The following is a 20,630-nucleotide window of genomic DNA, read 5'->3' as shown; positions in this document are numbered from 1 at the left end:
TTTTTCTCATATGTAGCGACGGTAGCGCTTTAATTCGTGAAGGTTGATTCCAAAGTAATTAAATATCAAATCCCAGGTCGTAACTGGTCCTTGAATATATACATGGATTTAAGGAATATATAGTTTTGGTACGACGGATATAGAAATATATTATCTTGAGTTATTACATGGATTCAAACACCAATTAAAAAAAAGCAACAAAGTCCACAGTTTAGTATAATATATAGCCAATTCTAATCCATTATTATAAATGTGACGTACATAATTTAAATTATAAATATATTAAAAAATCACAAATATTCAGTCCAATTGGTACACAAACTTCGGGACAGATTCCACGGCATTTATTCGTATAATTTAGTTCGAAAAGAAGCCACACACACAGTACTTTGATTAGCGAAAATATTACATCCCAAACTTAGACTTGAGGCTGTTCACGGTGTTATCATCAGTCCTAAACGCCCTCGTCAAAACCGCGTTTGGAATCGCCGGGTTCGACCCAAACAAGGCGTTGGGAAGCACGACCGCGCCCGGCAACTGGCTGTTAAACGCAGTCACCAAACGCGCTTTTACCTTCCCAACGTTCCACTGAAAATGCACCAAACCTCTTGGGACGACAAACATCTCACCGGCTTTCATAACCTTAGAATACAACGTGTTGTTCGTGGTGACGAACCCCACGAAGATGGATCCCTCGATCACGACCCCCGCCTCGGTGGCACGTGGGTGCACGTGAGGTGGGTTGACTCCTCCAGGTGCGAACTCTACATTGTTCATTGACAACCCTAACGTGTTTAACGCCGGGAACGTCAGGACGTTACCTGGTGCGACTGCAACGCCGTTAGGGTTCGAGGTGTTACCCTGCGCCATAAGGCCTGAGAAGAAGAAATCTTCCGAGGTTGCGCCTGTTTTGCACGGGAAGCCATTGATGGAGGGAGAAGCCCCGAGGTTCGCCACGCAGAAGTCCTGTAAAGGGTCGGGATCGGATCCGAGAGATGGGATCGCGGAGAGGCAGAGAGTGAGGAGGAGAGATTTGAAGAGAATGGAAGAGACTTGAAGAGTATCCATGGCTATAGAATGATAGCAAATTGGTTGCAGACACATAAGGCGCTTATGGCTATATATATATGTATGTGTGTGTGTGTGATAATGATGAAGTGATGGAAAATATTTATTGACTGATTCCAAATTGCCGGCAAGAAAAATGAAATATATTGGGAGATTAGTTGAGATTAGTTGGGTTCAAGAAAAAGAATATCAAAGATGTTTTCTTTTAATTATTATATGAATTGGAATTTGAGATTCGATGTTCCTCGGTTAACGCTTTGGGCATTTGGTAAGGGCGTGGGGACTTCATCTGCAGAAACTGTCAACTGTTATTTCCAGAAATCGCTATTTCTACCTGTTTAATTCTTTGAACGTGTTTTATTGAATTCCAATAATTTCCTAGTGTTTTATTATTACATGGTTCGAATTTGAAATTCTCTTGTCCGATAATTTTAATATTTTAGTAACTCGTTATGTATAATTCATAAAAGATATTACTATAACATAAAAAAAAAAATCCATGTATAATTTCCAAAACAACTAATATTTTATTTTCTCTCGGTTTTTATAATCTGCTTTTTTTCTATAGATAAAAGTTAAAAACTCTTGAGGTTTCTCTTTTAGATTTTGAAAATAATATAATCCTACCTGAAATAGAGCTAACCATTTATAATTTAATTCATTGAAATATATCTAACCATCAAATGGTCTAATTTAATACACAAAATCGAAATAGCAAACTATATATAACACATAACTATATTAGTTCTAACATCTACGGTCTAAAGCCTAGGTTTTGGGCATTTGGAAAAGGCAATAATTTGCATGAAATTGTCAAATATGATGGCTCCTTGTCCATTATAATAAGTTTCGTTACATTCCATTTACTCTTTTTTATTTATTTATTTATTTCTTATAATATTTTAAAAGACTTATAAAACTTTTCAATATTCTAGATTTTTAATTTTCTTTTTTGGGTGTACACCAATTTATTGCGGTCTCATTAAATAGCCACCAATAATACATCTCCGGTATTTATTATAATTTTGTTTTATTTTTCTGGTTATTTTTCAAAGTAGGTTTTGTTTTTCTTTCTAGCAATTTATAAAAAAGATAGGGGTGTGACAACTTTTGAAATTTTACTTAGAATATAAAAACAGTTGACATCTAAATAAGCTTTTTTTTTTTTTTTTTTTTTTATAAAAGGGAGTTAAAACTTTTGAATTACATCACGCCTTCTACTTTGTCACAGGATACTGCTTCAACTATTTTCATGGAAAATTAATTAAAAATAACAAAACAAAATAGAAACTCCAAGCAACCCTGCCCATTTAAGTGTTTAAAAGATTGCAGTAACGTGTTGATTTCAAGTACCTAATAATAATTAAATATTTGACCAAGAGCTGGCATATAAATATTAATTTTAGAAGTGTATTTCAAATCATATCCGAGTTATTAAGATGTTCGAATTTTCAAGACGAAATAGAGTAAGATTCATGTTAAATAAAAATAAAATTGTTAATAACGAAGATTTTGTTTTATTGTTGCACAGCGGTTGATCGAACACTCAAATATCGCACGCACACTTAGGAAACTATTCTACATAGAATTGGTTCGGAGACAAAATTATATATATATATATATATATATATATAATATAAATATATATGTATACGTGTATATGAACAAATATATGCATGTATATATGTCTATGTATGTGTATTTACAAGAGAAATCTTGGGACGGCATATCAGGAAAAGGTAAAGCTAATTGAACCCACTTGATGCATGTATGGGTTGAAGGTTGATACAATTTAATTATATTAAGGTTGCCTTCTCACTCAGAGATATAATTGGGTCGAACCTCTAGTGAATCAATATGAATACCTAAAAATATTCTCCATAAAACAATAATAAATATAATATAATATATTTTAATATTCAATTATAATCCATCGTTATATAGACTTTTAAAATTAGCTTTAATTTTATCTATTATCACCACGACTGCTGAAAGATATTTTTCAATGATAAATTTTGTGAAAACATATTTATGCAATTGTATTAGTAATGATTGTCTAGTTTATTTTATCAAAAAAGATAATTGTTAAAAATGAAGTTGTTATAAATAAATTTTAAAAAATAAAGAATCAGTTCAATTATAGAATACAATTTTATATATACAATAACAAATATTTTTGGTTCCGCCCTCTACTTGACATATAATATACTAAATTGATGGTGATAAAAGTAAAGTTGGTCAATTTTCCAAGTAATAGTATTTAACAAGTTTGAAGTTTTGTGTCATGTTTTAAGTAAGAAAATTGAGGAATTAGTTGTTTTTTTTATAATACGGAAGTTCACCGAATCTTTGGTTCAACTACATCTCCTAAAATACCGGTAAAATCCCACGTTTGGGGCAATAACGCAGCTAATGAAGTTCTAACCGAGGCGCGTCTATCTTGCTGGTTGAAAATGAGGAATTAGTTTTTTTAGTTTTTCACAATACTGATGGTTTTTATGAGCTTCTTACATTATTAAACACCATTCATACATCATTGTCGAATTGAAATCATCCACGGATTTAAATAAAAGACAAAAGGTTATAAAATAATTGGAAACTATCTTTTTAATTATTTATGTATTTTTAACTCAGTATCAATAAAAATACGTGGATGAATATTTTACTCGACGGACATGCATGGAAGCTCGGACATGAAGGCTCGGACACGGATGCGGACATGGAAGCGCGTGGGGCGAAAAGGGGATTGCAACATGGGCCTGTAAGCCCAAGTTCCTTATACTTGCGCTGATTCTCTTTGTTGGGCCCAAGGCCCATTCCCTTTCATGCATCAATGACGCCACCAGCATGCGCAGATCTCAGACATGGATATTCTCCGATGCTTGTTCAAGGGTGACTCTTTTTTTTTTTTGGTAATCGGATGTTCTGTGCCGAGGCCCAGACTAATCCCGGAGCTAGGAGAAAGCTATGTGATTAGAATATACGTTCTTCTCCCCAAGTTAAGGCTCGAACTCGAGACAGGACATACACTTTGCGTTCCCATTTCACCGGTTGAACTATCCAAATTGGATTGGCGACTTTCTTTTTACAATTTATTTGTTTTCCATTTCTCATCATTGTTATTTCTATTGTTTTCCTTTTCTTTTTACATCGCGATTCCTCCTCTCTTGCAATAATAGATCAAGTCTCTTCTTTGTTAGAATATGCACAAATGTTACACTTGCACAAGAAGTTGAAGAACATGAAGACAATGCAGAATATAAGTCAAATGTCCATAAATGAAGTGAGCATCAAGAAAGATTAGAATCTTACTCAAGTTAAAGCTAGCCGTTGGATACTTAACATCTTCATTTCATCATTCTCTTTCACAAACACCAAAAACCCCATTCATTCTCTACCATTTGTTTAATTCAAATTTATATAAAAATCTCTTCATTCTTTACGAATCAAAGACTACATTCCCCATTGTTCTCTTGCGATAATCCAATACTCTTACCTCCACCATCTGATTTCCTATATGGTACCAGAGCAATGATCCGAGTTTCTCATTATATAAGGAAACAGTCTAAAATAAGGATAAATAAAACTGTACAAGATTCAAATCTCGGAATATATTGATGTTTGGTCATGTTTCCTGCGGAAAAAATGTTTGGTTTCACATGAAGAGAAGAGGGGGAAAAACACAAAACAGTTTTACATTGGGGAGTGAGAGTGGAATCACGCGTCGGGAGGCATTGCAACAAAACTACGAAGCATGTGCAGATTCTGAGAGATCTGAAACAGAATCGCTTCGCCTTCGCTAACATCTAAAACCTCTGATATATGTTTCAACAAGTCTCCGCCCGCTTCGAGAGCGTTTAGCCTCTCCGTGATCTCCGAAAGCTCCCTTACCAACACCTCCTTGTTTCCTCCATTTCCTGCCCCATTTCATGGCAAACAAGTTAGATAATTGCTTCATAGCCCGCGTCGAAATTAGCTCGGTTACGTGAGTTAAAAATAAGGGCGGCCATTTCGGATTTTGGTTTGGTTATATTCGGGTTTGTTCATTTCGGTTATAGAAACTTATAGCCACTCGTTTGTTATACCAACTTCGTTTCGGTTCATTTATTGGTAAAAAACTCATTTTTTCAAAAAGAAATTTACGGTTTTTTCAATTATTTTTGGTTTGGTTTGAATCGGTTCGGTTTCGGTTTTTCGGGATCAGAGAAGTCATAATTTTTTGGTTTTAATTTTGGATTCGGTTCGGTCACGGTTATATCTTATTCGGTTCGATTCGGTTATTTGGTTAATAATCAAAATGGCCACCCATCTCAAATCCCTAATCTTTTGTTACCTTTTCCATTGTTAGCAGTGGACTCGTGAACGGAAATATCCGTTTCGTCTGATTGTTCGATTTGCCCCAAACGGCTTGTCTCCTCAGGTTTAGAAGACGCACTGCCATTGATTTCTTCCTCTTCTTCTTCTTCATGGTTTGAGCCTTTGCTCGAACAACAATCCGGCGAATTCAAGACTGGTTTTCCCTCTTCATCGTTTTCATCTGCGGTAATTTTGCCGCCTTCTGTAAGAAACTGTTCTCCTTCATCGTCTCCTTCTACTATCGGTACAGATCTGTATTTCTGTCGGTAGGCCTCGAGTTCAGCATCCAGATCCTTCAGTTCGTCTTCCCTCTTGGCCAACATGTTATTCATAGACTGCAAGGCTTCTTGGTCATACTCTGCTTGTTCCTCCATCATCCTCTGGTACTGCAGAGCGTCCATCTGAAGAGCCGCTTTCTCAGCCTGAAGCCTCGTGATCATCGCCATTGCGTTGTTGGCCGCGACAGCCGAGGCGCTCCTCTCTTCGTCTAGCTCCATGTACAGCGCTATCAGTGACTTCCTGTCCAAGCGAACCTGCCTTTTGAGCCGTTGAAGGATATAATCTCCGTCCATTGCTTCGCTTTGATCTGCGTTTTCCGAGGCATTCGATGTCTTGTCCAGAAAGGATTTCCTGACAGGGCGGACAGACCACCTCGGACTGTTCTGAGCGGAATCAGAGAGCGGAATCCCGAAGAATTTGTTGCCTCCACGTACAAAACTTGGTGTCCGTTCCTCGAGTGGTTCATCCGGGTCTGCCAAAAGCGGGACCGATGCTCCTTTTATATCTTCTTTAGATGCTGGAATGATCGACCAAACCGTTAAAATGATGGAATACCAGGTACCAATTTCAGACATTGCATAGGAATTCAATATTTTACCGGGATTGTCCGTGTTTGAAGAGTCCTCATCCTCAGGCAACTCCAATTCGGTATCGGAAAATTTGTTAAGCTCGGTATATTTAACGTGCGACATATCCAACGTCCGTTGATTGAATGACACTCTAGGAGAAGGAGTGGGAGCAAGGAATGAACTCTTTGGCTTTGCCGAACTCGCCTTCAGTAACTCACCACAGCACGAACAACGGAGTTGTGGTTGGAAAACGTTACCCGAGCTATCGTATTTCGTCCTGTAATCCACATTCTGCTGGACGATACTGTCCTCTTTCTTCGGCCCGGAAACCGGAAACGTCAACTGAAATTCCCGTTCGTCGTCGATGAGAAGCTCAAGATCCTTGTGCAGGATACCGATGAGGGACTTGTAAGTATCGGTGTCCGATTCTTTCTCCGTGGCGAAAGAAAGAAGGCAACCTTCACACATGTGTTTGATCTCGGAGAGCTTCTTGTGGATGTGACAATAGGCGAGTGACGAAACTTTCTTCTTGTGCGAGTCACAGATCGAGCTGTTGTAATAGAAATCGGGGTTCCTCCGGACAAGGACATGGTCGATTCTCGTGCAGAGAAGGCAGGGAATCTTGAGCTCGAAGAATCTGGCGAATTCGTTGGAAAGAAAGGCCAGAAATCCGTCGATGAAGAGGATTGCGATGAGGATCCATTCAAGAAATGCGAAGATCACGAACTGCGGGATTCTCCCAAGTTCTTGTTCCACGAAATTCTTGAAGGAGCGCTTAGGCATTGTGCCGAAACACAATCGGAACAACAGCAAGAACTACAGAAGAAGCTGCGTCCTAATTAACACATGAGATTGAGGTTGTCACGGATCATGAGCCCTCTCTCTCCCTCCCTCTCCCCCTTTGCCATGGTTTTGTGTCTGTGATTGTGTTATGATGGTTGTGCTCTATGTTTGGATTGGAAAACTTTTTGATGGTGACTCTAATTGTTGCTATAAACAGAAAGATTTAGAGTCGAAATGTAGCTGAAAAGCCGGTTCATCATTGATAGGGATTCGATATATTTAGATCTCTCTCTCTCTCTCTCTCTCTCTCTCTCTCAATATGTTCACATTGCCGTCGGTTATTTATTAAATTCGAACAAATCGAAAGGTTTTGGACGTACTGGAAACCAATTGAATACGTTTCCATTGAGTTTTATTTTATTAGTTAAAACATCTGTTTTGGTAAAAAACAAAATAAAATTTGGGTATGTGTATATGTATGTATGTGTATGTATATAGATGTATGTGGAATTGAAGAGGTCTAAAGATGCAACCTTTGCAAAAGCAGAATCTGAATATTCAATCGGATGGCGAATACTTATGTGGTCCAAGGAAATCAGACGTCCATTTCCACGATTTCATCTATATACCAAATCGTAACATCATATATATATATATATATATATATTTTAAAAAAAGTTAAAATGAATCAACCAAACGGAATGAAGTGTTTTTTTATTGGCCGATCATGATCATGCATGCCATTACGCATCGGTACAAGTAATCTACCTAATTATCTCCACTCCAAAAATATACTATTATATATATATATATATATATATATATACCTATCTTTAATGCGCATCTTTCGCATTAAAGATGGTGATAAATAAATATTCGGCCACACCCACGTATCTTATCCCCAAGGATTATGTACACACACACACACAAGCTCACAAACCACCAGACCAAACACGACTGGTTAAAATGCAAGAACCTTCCGAAACTAACATTACGTACCCACAAAAATGAAAACGGACCGTCCGTCAGATTTTGTGTTTTGATAGTTCGCACACTGACTCACTAAGAACAGCAACTAACTTAGTATTACAGCTTCCATCACGAAGGAAGGAAAAACAAGAAGACAGCTCTAGCCACTTGTACGGAACCACACAGGATCCTTAGTTATTCTTCGTGTTTTGGGTTTTTATAACTCGAACTCGAACGAACATCAATATAAAGATAAACCCTAGAACAAGACACAAACCTTCCTTTTGATTTTGTAACCTAATCTGTACAACAAAGAAGCAAACAGGGTTCTTTGCTGATTCACCTTGGCTCTACGCGACACCAATGATGCTATTGCTGTCTCCGCAGCTGAAACCAGGCGAGGCCAGAGATAGGCCGAGGGAGAGAGATGGAGAATTCACTAATTCTCCTGTGCTTAGATTGAATGCAGCTGGTGGTTGGAAGGTTAACGGGACAAGACGAACGAGATCTGTCTGTGGATGAGAAGTCTGTTCTTGTGTTGGGTTCACGGTAGGAATCGGTATTGGGATTGTCGGGAACATTTGGAACACCGGGTTTCCATCACTGCTGTTGCTCTCAGGACGCAAACTGTCGACTTCCTGAGACCTGATGATAACAAGGACGTACAACTGTTTCACAAACCGTCGAAATCTGTCTCAATTTCAGATTGTCATAATTTATCCACTTTCTTGCACTGCTTGATAACAATAATCTCAGGTTGACCAAAATAAAAATGGTTCAGAAGGACTTTCTACAAAAGACCCTTCACAATCCCCATGCTTCTTATCCCTCTCAACAACAAAGAAACACAACTAGACCCTTTTTTTCTCCCAAGGACTCTAGAGAACACATTGATAAAAAGAAGAAAGAAATGGCTAGGAAATTGAAAAAGTAACTTTGTAACAAAGTTCAAGTGGCAAAAGGCAGAAACCAAACAAGTCTCCAAAGGTGGAGAACTCAAAGAATGCGAGGAAAGTAAAACATCCTCTAAAGCTAATAAATCCGTCTACATTCAAGCCAAACCATCTATGAAACCGGAAATAAACCCATTGATGGGTAAATCATCTGGGCGCCATCTAATTCATTCAGAGAAGCACAGAAGATCAGAAATTACCGTTTCTGTGGTCATGTCAAAGAGGCTAGATCTTCGCCGACGGCGATTCAGATTGCTCCGCCGAAGGAAGTATTTCTGAGCGTGGCTTGCCACCTGAGTAGGCGTCCTCGTCTTCACGAAGTTTCTGGATTTCCCTACCTTATGCAACCCAAGCAAGAACAGCTTGTGCTCTTCCTCAGTCCATGGAATTCCTGTTTTTTTCACAAGCACCACATGAAGAATCAGCCACTGTCAAAAGATGAATCAAGGAAAGAGGGATCTCTTTTTTTTTTTCCTTACGCCAATTTGCTCAACCACAGTTTATATTTCCCGATTCTCGTGGGACTGGTTACTTTCAGAAATTGATAAATCAATGAAGTTTCTCCGGAAAACTACGATTGTCTGCTTTGCCCTCATAAAGATGACAACAAAGAACAAAAAGAGGGACAACGCTCTGCCGATTTTTTCTCCTAGACTCAGAACTCGACAACTCATTTCTATATCCGAAGGAAAAAAGTTGGAAAGAAGGCCGATTTGATTCATTCCAAAAGATTGCAAACAGTTCCATCGGGATACTACAAATCAATCGCCCCATCGGAATATACAACCAAAGATCAGATATCGTATCATTGAAGATCGGGAAAAAAAATACCTCTTTTACGTTCACGATTTCCACCGGAAGAAGAAGAGATCGGAACAGCGTCATCGGCGGAGACGTAACCTGCGGCGACGGCGACTTCCACCGTGTTCTTCTCTTCTCCTCTGTCGACATCTCCGCCGCGGCCGATCTTCTTCGTCATCTCCTCCGGTTGCTCATACTCGGACAGATTGTTCAAACTCACACACTTCCTCATCGGATCAACCACAACCCTAACGCCGAACAGCATGATTTCCTTCCTCGCTCCTCCTCCGACGCAACCGCCGGTGGTCTCCGACGAGCTAGAGTTTTCGGCTGCCATTGATTCTACAAATTACTATTTTGCCCTTGCACAGGGAATCTTTGGACCGATCAAATGAAAAATGGAGAAAGGAGGATGTATGTGGTGAATGGATCTGAGCTGCTTTGTGGGTTTTTATAAAGGACAAATGCCACGTGGTCGATCATTAAACAATTGCATGTTGTGGCTGCTGTGAGTGACGGCAACACGCGTCGGGTTATGAGTTGTTCGTTTAGCTCTGTTGCTTCACTTAGCTGTGCTTATAGGTTTCCCTTTGGATAGAATTAAATTACAATTTGATAAACTTAAAAAAAATTAATTCATTTTTTTCTATATTTTTTTAAAAAATTACTAGATTTTGAGATAATAATCATATTAATAATAAATTTTTTGAATTCTTAAAATAAATATAAATTTATCGATTTTGATAAAAAAAAAATTTAATTTTATGACAAAAAATTATCGACGTAAAAAAAACTAGTTGATAATCTGACGTAACGTTTAATTTTTACCAAATCATTATGTATATCGGATAAAATTTAAATAAAAATAAAAAGTAATTATAATTATATAAGATATAATATTAAAAATAATTAAAATAATTAAAAAATTAAATATAAATAAATATAATTATATTATAAATAATAAAATAAAAAATAATTAAAAATTAAAATTATAATAAATTAAAATTCCGTTTAAAATTCTACCGGATTCCGATTGAAAAATTTTAAACGAAAAATCTATTGAATTCCGTTAAAAATTCTAACGTGCGTTCAATGTAAAATAATTCTCAATGACAGTTTTCAGCGGAAAAATTCGTTGGAAATCATAATTTTTAACGAATTTTCGGTTATTTCCAACAGATTCGTCCGTTTGAAACGATTTGCTTTTATTGTAGTGTCATTCACACACATTCTTAGAAATACTTTTCAAAAGGTTAGCATTCTAAAACTACGTCACATCATACACTTAATTTTGTAATTCTCTGGTGATATACAATCGAAAAGTTAGATGTATCTTATTAGTTTAAATACTTTAATCAATTTTTTTAAATTACCATTCACTGTATAGTTTCACATCTAAGCAATACTCGGGATATTTCTCATTCTGATGCATTCAATTTGTCACCTTATTTCTCCTATCTAAGTCTGCCAGGAAGCACTCCTTAACTGTACCCTATCACATTGATAATCACTCTTCACTTTCATGGCTCCATCGGTATCGAGATATTAGAGATATACAATCTTCCACCTAATTCGACATCGAATTACACTGTAATAGAAGAATATCGTCTTTGATACTATTTATCTTTAATGTAATATGTATATATGTATATGTATATATATATATATATTACTTTTTTATTTTAAAATTATTTTTAGTATATTTGTAATTATAATTATTTTTATTTAATTTTTATTTGGTGTGATGGTTGACTTGCAAAAAATCAATTGTACATCAGATAATCCGTTTCCTATTTTAACATCATTTAATATCGATTAATGTTTTATAAAAAATTTAAATGTTTAATATTTTTTTATTAAAATCGATTGTGAATTCGAAAAGTTTATTATTAATATGAAAGTTATATTAATTTTTTTTAGATTTTTAATGATGATGATTATTATTATTATTATTCAAATGCATAAATCCAATCTGGTCAACTCATTGTCCCGGCACATGCAACTTGATCTTATAGTACCCAAAAAAATATGTCGATTTCACATGACTTCTTCTGTAGATTTATTAATTATAATTACAATTATATTAATATATCCGTACCTGCTTGGCTGCTTCATTATCTGTCATAGATTTAAAAACTATATCTTTAGCTTAAATGGCACAATACCCATTTCATTTTCGTGAAAATAGTCTAAAAAACATCACTTTTAAAAATTATCATATAAATACACCAATTTTAAAACTCTTACCAAAATATATAAACTTGGCAAAAATTACCATAAACCCAAATATATTACGAAAAAATTGAAAAATTTGAATAGATTTATGGTAATATTTATAAATTTTATGTATTTTGATATAAATTTGAAAGTTAATGTTATTTTAAACTATTGTACATACATATTATCTGAATAATTTATTTATTTTTATTTTACCTCGTTTATTGCGATAATCTATTTAAATATACATGATTTGAGTGAGAAGTTTCGCATGGGGATAATCGATAAGTCATTAGTAGTCTTTGACTAGAAATTAAAAGTTGTCATCGTCTACACACCTAATACGGACCGCATTAAAGACAAATATACTAGCAATTGAAATATGAAAAATATGTTTTGATTAATAATTAATTCTTCTTTAAATAACACTTATATATCAGCTCTAGAATCGACGAGGAATTACAAAGAGTGAAGCGACTAATCTAATTAGTAAAAATTAGGAAGTATATTTGTGGTGGATAAAAATTTATGAGAAATTAGATGTAATGATTTTTTTTAACTGAAATTAGTAAAAGAGTAACTTCTTAAATAATTTTTAAAATTTTATTTTATATTTTAATGATATGAAAAATCATTCTCAAATAACCCTTGAAGCTATTTTATTTTATAATTATTTTTTGTTATTTATGTAATCCCCTCCAAATTATTAAATTTGATAAACGGAATATTCCAATTGACACGCTGAAATACTTCTCACGAAACCCGGGCCACTCGGCGCACATGGATCCTCCTCTCTTTTCCTGCCAAGGAAAAGATGTTCCACTCAATTTGAATAATAAAAATCGCAACAATATCAATACAATAAATAATTGCATATGATAATATTATTTAACCGCAAGGAGATATATCATATACGGCACTCATATCGTTTGCTCTTTCCTTAATTTCTATTTCTTTTTTTTTTTGTTTTATAGAAAATGCTTCTTGGATCTTTTGTCTCTCCATAGTTATGGGCAAACTATTAGCTCTCTACTCTAAATCTCGATTGTCTCTAAAATCAAGTTTGTCACACAAGAAATAAAATAGTTATAAAAAAATTGACCCAATCGAAGCAGACCGAGTAGTGTGGATGGTTGAAGATGGAGGATGCGTTTGTTGTTGAAAAAAAAATCAATTTAATTATACTAAGACAGTTTTCTAACTAAGGATAGATGTAGGTGGATCGAATGTTCGGTGAACCAATTTAAATACAAAAAAAAATAATTAAAATTTGGGTTTATTTGGAATTTAAATTCTGTCCAAACTCTCATTGCATTGCATAGAAACATAGGAATCTCTTTATGAAGTCACAAAGAGAACATTTTCCATAAAACTATCAACCAAGTTGTGGAGAATTGAAGGGCAAAGCACTTGCATCGGTTACAAAGCAAAGCCGTCTACTTTACAAAGACATGAAGCACTACAAACCCTTTAGTGTTTTTCTTTTTTCCATTTCTTGTTAGGGTTTGGAGAAGTTTATAACTTTCCCTAATCAGAAAACAAACAAAAGCATATATAATGGAGAGCACATGAAACCAAAAGAATCTTGAAGAATATGATTTGATTTTGGGTGGAGATTGATTGATGTTCTTAGTTCCCACTTTCTAACCCTTTTTTTAGATGCATTTGGGAATAATTTAATCCAATGCATAGACCAATGTGCATCAATCCCCAACTTTGAACCAATGTATTAAGAAATTTTTTAAAGACCGTTTTGGTGGTGGATTGCGGTATAATGTATAACGACCTCTAGACCTTATATAGATACTGTCCAAAATGACAATGATATTGGTAGATCACCGTAATAGAACAAAATTTAGTGATTGTTGGACATCCAAATAGACAATATTTACAAAAGTATTTTTTATAGTTAATAAAAATTATAAAATCATCGTTAATCTTTTTAAAAATATAAAATTACATTTTTATGAAACTCAAGTTCGAACGAGACCTATAGAAAAAAAAAGAAATTAGATTTCAAATCTAAACACCTTTATTATTTATTAGTAGATGAAGATCCATTAATTATTCTTTTTTTTTCATTAATCATATTATTATATTTATTGATATAAATTTAGTAAAAAAAATGATATAGATTATTTTTGTTTGATAAAGAGAAAAAATATTTTTCATTAGTTTCTTTTACAAAATGAAATTTTATTCTTATCATTGATGTTTTGTCGTTATTTCTTTATTATTATATTTTTTAGTTTATTTATTATTATTTTATAAATTAATATTCTCAATTAAAAATAACAATAAATTTTATTAAAAAGAATTATATTTTATGAATTTTTTCTTATAATTTCATTGTTGATTACTTTTTAAAACTTCTGATTTAATTTTACAATATTTTTTATAGTTAATCAAAATTTTATGAAATAAAAATGAACAAGTTTAACCAAATTCATCTCACCAATTTATTTTTATTACAATTTTTTCATAATTATATTTTCTAGTTTATATATTTAATGTATCATAAATAAATAAATAAATCTGATTTAAAATAACAAAACATTTATTAAACATAATTGTATTTTGTCATATATAAAAGGAAAAACATTTGATAATTGGTTTTATTTTGTTAAATCAATAATATTTATAAATTAATTATTTATGAAAAGTGACTTTAAATTAAATATAAAATAGTCTCAAGCATTTATTTTTTAGTTAATAAATTTAATTAGATTGATATAAATTTTTGATAAATTAATCATATTTTTAAAAGTTACCAAATTGCTTTAAACATTATTAGAATATCCTAAAAAATTAATACCAGATCTATTTTCAGCCCAATAGTTTAAACGCCAGCTATGAGACGGATTGCGGCGTCGCATGTTTGGACATCCACTAGATAATGTCTAACACAACGTTGTTCCCGTGGAGAATATCTTCCTCGAGGGCTAGAGGGAAACCACGAGGCGGTATTCGGCCGTTTATTTTAATAGAACCGGACTCATAGAAGGGAAACCATGAATCCACCACTGCACAAACTGCGACTATGCTGCGTTTGGTGATTCAGACGCCAACTTTAACTGGTCTCATATAGGGGTGGACGGATACTTGAAACCCACGGGTTTTCGGATACCCGGTTCACGGATACTCGAGACGCAGGTACTCGTTTCATAACGAGTTCGGATTTGGATTTTGTTTAAACGACGGCGGATACCTTCGGATACTCGGATATCAATAAAATGACGTTTATAATTAATATATTTACAATAAAACATAAATATATTTTCAAATTAAATTACTAAAATACCTTTGAAATCAACAAAAATCAACAATTTTCTTAAGATTTGATGGGTTTGGATATCTCGCATAATTGAGTTCAGCGACGAGTACTCCGACCGCGGGTATCCGAGCTTTAGAAAATAAAAACGAGATAATATTTTCCTAAAACCCGTGAAGACGAAAACAAAGACGAAGGCAAAGCCAAATACCTCCAAAAATCTGGGTATTCGATCCGTAGCCACCTCTAGTTTCATATGTTAGGATATAAGTTTGAGAGATGCCATTAGCTGAGATTTAGCATAGAACCTGATTCATGGATGGACCCGAATCTATAACTATTGTAACGATCATCCTACACCAGCATTTGTTCCAGAGAACGTTTTGGAAAGACATAATTTAGCACATTGAAACAAATCTATGGATGCAAAATCACGGATTTGATGGTGCAGCAAACAAGAACTTACTTGGCATCTGTGTAGTTGCCTCTGCAAATGAAATAAGATCACCATGTCCCATGTCTTCCCCTCCCAAATCATTCATTCTACCAGATGGTCTGGTTGCTGCTTGCCCGAGATCTGTGCAAACTACCACAAGTTGCACGGTTTCCACCCCCCTATAAGGAAGAACTATGGATTTCACAATGGCATTGTGCAGTAGCGATAATGCATGCGGTTCAAGCCGGGCTTGCTGTTAGTTCTTTTTTCGTCTTTGGTCTTGTTTGGGAAGGGTTACTGACGTAGTTCGTGTTGTTTCCTGTTGATGTTCTTGTTCCAGTAGCAAAAATCGGAGAGTTTGTTAAAGTGACTAGCTTTTTTTGCTGGGGCTCGTCCGGAGATGAAACCTTAGTGGATAGAATCTGCTTGAGCTGAGATCGCTGACACATAATGCGACCTCCATTCCATCCCGTAAAGGAAAATGAAGATGAGGCGTGATCCTGCAGGAACGAATGAGCAGCTTTCGCAATTGGTAAATCTCTTGCAGCTGAGCTTTTCTCTATTTCTCCCCTTCTGCAGAATTTGAAATTGGAAGAATTACCAAGAGGGCTGGAAGAGTTTTGCAGTGAACAGGTTCACATATTCTATAGATAACACGAGCTAAAGAGAGGATAACCGATAGCACAACATGCTTACAAATGACAACTGATTTCAAAAAGTACATGAGAGGCCGATAAGAGTACCAGCTATCATCATACAAAGAATCTATGAGGAAACAAATGTTTTTTTTTTTGTTTCCACAGCACATTAGAAAAAACTTCCACTCAGGTTGAGAAACTCAGCTAAGAGAAAGGAAGATCAACTAAATTGAGTTTTAAGAAATAAACCAACATAATATTATGATTCTCAAGAAAGTGTGCCATAAGGATGTATAACAATCTCCCGAGCTGCTAATGCTATGGAATTTTTCACGTGGGGGATATGTTCATGTCGTCTGATCAAAGGATTAAATACAGGGAATGCGACAAAGCGAGGATAGAATACTTACACTGAAACAACAGCTGCTAATTGAGGAAGATCCTCCCCTTTTAAGAGCATCTCAAACAGATCATTTAGCCAAACGGAAAGAGCAGTGTACATGCCGCCCTCAGACATCCTGCGTGTCAGGTCACAACTCAAGAATTAAAATGCTGACACTTTACCGCCTCGTATTTATTGACATAGAGCTCGTATGCTACCTATGCACATCAACCGACCACACAAGTTTATTTTTACGGAAGAGTTCGGGGAAATGTCCACGTTTTGTTGCTTCACTGAGCACCCTTGCAGCCCGTTCTTTCTGACCCAACCCCCACAATGCTTCGAGAAGTGCATTGTAAAACCTCATTCCCAAACCGCATCCTTCCGAATTGAGTTTGTCAAAAACATATTCCACTATCTGCCAGTTAGAGTCATCATCATAATCCCCTTTGATCATTTGCCCAATCACTTGATGAATATTTGAGACCCTATTTGAGAGCATTTCGTGCAGTAACTCATTGACATCATCCCACCTGAAAATAAAACGTCCGGAATTTTAACATGAAAAAGTTTAGTAGAGTAATAGGTTTAGCTACCAGTTATAACAAATTTCAAGATAAGCACAATACAGTAACCAAAGTACTAATATGAGCAGATGAAGAAAGGGGAATTATGGAATTTTATTCCTTCTTCTTTGTTACAGTACAACTATCATTCCTTGAATACAAGTGACTTACATAAGTAAGCTTAAGTTAACCAACTAAACTACATTTCGTCTGATACGAAGTTCTTCCTCTACACACTAAACAAGTTACTCAAACTGGATATATTGACAACACAGGGTCCTAGTATGATACTAACAACTTGATAGGAACCAAACATCTGAACCTTCAGGTAATTGGTATTTGCTGTAGTTATAATATCTACTTAAAAAGGACAGAACATTCAGAGCATTTAATGAAACGGTGTCACAGACACTAGAGGCTCTCTGACAAATTAAACATCTAAAAAGCATGACATAAAACTGGAAACACCTCAACAAAACCGAAAGCCCAAAATTAAGATCTTCTACGATTATTCACCCATACGAAGACCCAAATCAAGAAGGGGAGTCTTGGCGCACCGGTTGAGATGCTGTCGTTGTAACATGGAGGTCACGGGTTCTAGTCCTATAAACAGTCTCTTGCTGAATATTCTACAAAAAAAGATTTGCCTACAATACACTCTTGTGGTGGGGCTCTTTCCCAGACCCCCGCTCAGAGGGGATGCTTTGTGCAATGGGCTGCCCTTATGAAGACCCAAACCAGCATTACATTTGATGGTTTCCTTCTGTTATGAGGTCCCCATATTTTACGTTTATTCAATCAAAATTTTAAGTTGTTTGTCACCAATCAAACAGTCGACAATCTGCTAAAAGACCCAACAGTCGACAAATTAATATTACTCTTCCTAGATTGCCTGTGTATCTCCTATGTGTTAGCCACCTGTTCCTTTATGTATTGTTTTTATATTGTAAGGTATGAACTTTACAAGAAGTAGACAAAGTGTAAGATTGGGTGGGGAACTAACCTCTCAGCCTTTCCATAAACTCCAAGCATCATGCAGTAGCACATGATACTAGGCAGTATATCAGAAGCTTTCATCTCCTGGAACTGCTCATTGCACTCATCAACAAGTCGAGCACAACAATATACACTTAAAACAGCCTCGAGTGTCCTTTCATCGGGATCACATCGCGTTTTCTCCATATCAACGTAAGTCTTGATAGCCTCTTCAAATTTACCTCCTTGCTTATAGGCTTCTATAAGTGCATTGAATGAGTCTCTAGTTCTCGGAATACCAGAGTCAACCATCCTGGACAAAATCGCTTCAGCCTCCTTAAACAGCCCTCCTCTTGCAAAAGAGTATAGCAATGAGTGCCAAGTTTCACTAGTGGGTTTGCTTCCCACTTCATTCATGGTATTAAAAGCAACAAGTGCTTCACCGTACAAAGCGGCCAGCCCAAATGCCTCGATAACCCCTGTGTATGCCTTGGAACTCGGCACGACTTCCTTCTCTGTCATATACAGTAAGATCTTCCTAGCATCTTCATGGAGTCCTCCCTTCCCACAAGCATATATTATGCCCTCAAATGTTTCCATGTCTGGTTCAATATTCTCCTCCACCATGTCATGGAACAAAGTTACAACTTCCTTGAAATACCCACCTTCCCCAAACACCTGTATCAAGATGTTGTATGTAGCAGCATCAGGCTCTGTATTGCTAGCTTTCATCTCGAGAAAAAGCTGGCGAACATCATCGTACCTCCCATTCTGTCCAAACAAATTTAACAAAATACTATATGTACTCGCATTTGGTGTGCACCCTACAGCCTGCATCTGCCTGAAAACCCCCATGGCCTCCTTAATAGATCCAGATTTTGCATATGCCTCCAAAAGTACATTATAAGAAGTGATGTCGGGCAAATTCCCCTCTGACTCCATCTCTCTCAACAGCTCCGAAACCTTTTCCAACCGGTTCAATTTTCCAAAAGTCTCTACGAGATGACTATATGTAGTTAAATCTGGAACTATTCCACCCTCATTCATTGTCCTGAAAACCATTTCAGCCTCATCACCTAAGCCTCTAGAGGCACAAGCACTAAGCAACGTGTTATAGGTGACGATATCGGGCTGTATTCCCTCATGCCTCATCTCTGCGAACAAACCCAACAAACCCTCCCAATCTAAGCCACCTCTAGCACACGAATTGATCACTGTGTTGTAAGTCAAGATACTAGGCGGAATCTTCTCGTTTTTCATCTTATCTAGAAACTCAAGCGAAGTCTCATACTGGCCATTTCGACCATAAGCATTGATCAACGCCGTATAAGAGAAAACACTACGAGGCACGCCTTGGCTCGGCATTTCGTCGAATATCTCATGGCATTTGTCAAGCAGACCTTCTCTGCCAAGCAACGAGATCATAATCGTGTATATGTGCTCATTGGGTTTGCACCAAATCTGCCTCTGCATATACTTGAAAAGACGAAGTGACCTCTGCCAATCACCACGAGCAGCGAATTCCTTGAACACCAGAGAGAAATCGTTCAGCGAGAGCTTGTTCTTGAAGATATCTAGACACCTCGCGATGCTTCCACGAGGTGGGAGACTGCTCAGCTTGTTGATCAGCGATTCGACGTCGTAGCTATACTTACCTTTTTCCACCGCGACGGAGGGGTTTCCGAGAACGAGTTCCTTCGTCTTCGCCTTGACTTTTCCGGCGGAGCAGAGTCTCTGTCCGCCGGAGAAGAACCGGAGGCGGCGAACTTCGAATAATCTCCTATCGCAGGAGAAGCTGGTTCTCTGGATGAGGAAGGAGAGCTGGGGAGGGTTAGGGTTCGGAATGGTGAGATTCATATCGGTGACTTGAATTCACGCAAGGGACAGGGATTCTCGGGAAAAACTCCACAAAAAAAACAACAGCGACAGGAGGGTTTGTCGGGAAAATTTCTTCTTCAGTAACTCGGAATTCTTTCTGGAAATTCTCAGAAAATCAAAGAAGAGATGGACACTTTTCTCGTGCTACGAACTCCAACTGCAGAAGACGAGTTTTCTCAAGAGATTTTCTCCGAAAAGTGACGGAAAATGGAGGAAGCGAAGTTGGCTGAGGAAGAAGACACGTGGATTGTCTGTGGATAACAGTCAAGAAGAACCGACCGGTTTATATCACACCGGTCGGATCGAATAGATTCGGCCGAAAACAGTTTAAAGCCATTTATGGCGCCCAATACAAACTTCAATGAGATGTGTAGAGTTTTTTTTGGGCAATATCAATCTAAACTATATATATACATATGCATGTTAGGAAAATATTTTATTTTGATAGATAAATCATTTAATTTAAATAACAAATGGAAATTTTGATTG

General features: G+C 36.3%; 4 protein-coding genes across 4 annotated transcripts; all 4 read right to left on the bottom strand.

Annotated features, from left to right (window-relative positions):
- Nucleotides 1-222: 222 nt before the first annotated feature.
- On the bottom strand, nt 223-1,147 carry LOC104809234 (germin-like protein subfamily T member 2). Its single transcript, XM_010535135.2, has one exon. It carries the CDS (start codon nt 1,102-1,104, stop codon nt 406-408), a length of 699 nt encoding a protein of 232 aa, XP_010533437.1. The 5' UTR covers nt 1,105-1,147; the 3' UTR covers nt 223-405.
- A 3,502-nt stretch (nt 1,148-4,649) lies between these two features.
- On the bottom strand, nt 4,650-7,229 carry LOC104809233 (probable myosin-binding protein 5). Its single transcript, XM_010535134.1, has 3 exons — nt 6,302-7,229; nt 5,402-6,220; nt 4,650-4,985 (listed from the first exon to the last, which is right to left on the bottom strand). The coding sequence occupies exons 1-3, from the start codon at nt 7,053-7,055 to the stop codon at nt 4,786-4,788; spliced, it is 1,773 nt and encodes a 590-aa protein (XP_010533436.1). The 5' UTR covers nt 7,056-7,229; the 3' UTR covers nt 4,650-4,785.
- A 1,440-nt stretch (nt 7,230-8,669) lies between these two features.
- LOC104809231 (transcription factor MYB1R1-like) lies at nt 8,670-10,208 on the bottom strand. The gene is made up of 2 exons (XM_010535133.2): nt 9,809-10,208; nt 8,670-9,368 (listed from the first exon to the last, which is right to left on the bottom strand). Exons 1-2 carry the CDS (start codon nt 10,113-10,115, stop codon nt 9,145-9,147), a joined length of 531 nt encoding a protein of 176 aa, XP_010533435.1. The 5' UTR covers nt 10,116-10,208; the 3' UTR covers nt 8,670-9,144.
- A 5,348-nt stretch (nt 10,209-15,556) lies between these two features.
- LOC104809230 (pentatricopeptide repeat-containing protein At1g74850, chloroplastic) lies at nt 15,557-20,399 on the bottom strand. Its single transcript, XM_010535132.2, has 4 exons — nt 18,292-20,399; nt 16,941-17,255; nt 16,751-16,858; nt 15,557-16,275 (listed from the first exon to the last, which is right to left on the bottom strand). The coding sequence occupies exons 1-4, from the start codon at nt 20,118-20,120 to the stop codon at nt 15,942-15,944; spliced, it is 2,586 nt and encodes an 861-aa protein (XP_010533434.1). The 5' UTR covers nt 20,121-20,399; the 3' UTR covers nt 15,557-15,941.
- Between the last annotated feature and the right edge of the window lie 231 nt (nt 20,400-20,630).

This window comes from Tarenaya hassleriana, unplaced genomic scaffold (assembly GCF_000463585.1).
Source record: "Tarenaya hassleriana unplaced genomic scaffold, ASM46358v1 Cleome16, whole genome shotgun sequence".
Lineage (NCBI taxonomy): Eukaryota > Viridiplantae > Streptophyta > Magnoliopsida > Brassicales > Cleomaceae > Tarenaya > Tarenaya hassleriana.
This window is presented reverse-complemented; position numbering and strand designations above follow the sequence as displayed.

What these genes read in the sequence shown, in the direction of transcription:
- LOC104809234 (XM_010535135.2), bottom strand. Translation starts at nt 1,104, where the DNA reads ATGTGTCTGCAACCAATTTGCTATCATTCTATAGCCATGGATACTCTT.
- LOC104809233 (XM_010535134.1), bottom strand. Translation starts at nt 7,055, where the DNA reads ATGCCTAAGCGCTCCTTCAAGAATTTCGTGGAACAAGAACTTGGGAGA. An exon ending in TTCAAACACGGACAATCCCG is followed by an intron (nt 6,221 to 6,301) that starts GTAAAATATTGA and finishes CGATCATTCCAG; the next exon opens with CATCTAAAGAAGATATAAAA. An exon ending in CACTGCTAACAATGGAAAAG is followed by an intron (nt 4,986 to 5,401) that starts GTAACAAAAGAT and finishes GAAATGGGGCAG; the next exon opens with GAAATGGAGGAAACAAGGAG.
- LOC104809231 (XM_010535133.2), bottom strand. Translation starts at nt 10,115, where the DNA reads ATGGCAGCCGAAAACTCTAGCTCGTCGGAGACCACCGGCGGTTGCGTC. An exon ending in AAATCGTGAACGTAAAAGAG is followed by an intron (nt 9,369 to 9,808) that starts GTATTTTTTTTC and finishes TGAAAAAAACAG; the next exon opens with GAATTCCATGGACTGAGGAA.
- LOC104809230 (XM_010535132.2), bottom strand. Translation starts at nt 20,120, where the DNA reads ATGAATCTCACCATTCCGAACCCTAACCCTCCCCAGCTCTCCTTCCTC. An exon ending in GTTTATGGAAAGGCTGAGAG is followed by an intron (nt 17,256 to 18,291) that starts GTTAGTTCCCCA and finishes TTTTATTTTCAG; the next exon opens with GTGGGATGATGTCAATGAGT. An exon ending in TGGTCGGTTGATGTGCATAG is followed by an intron (nt 16,859 to 16,940) that starts GTAGCATACGAG and finishes CCTGACACGCAG; the next exon opens with GATGTCTGAGGGCGGCATGT.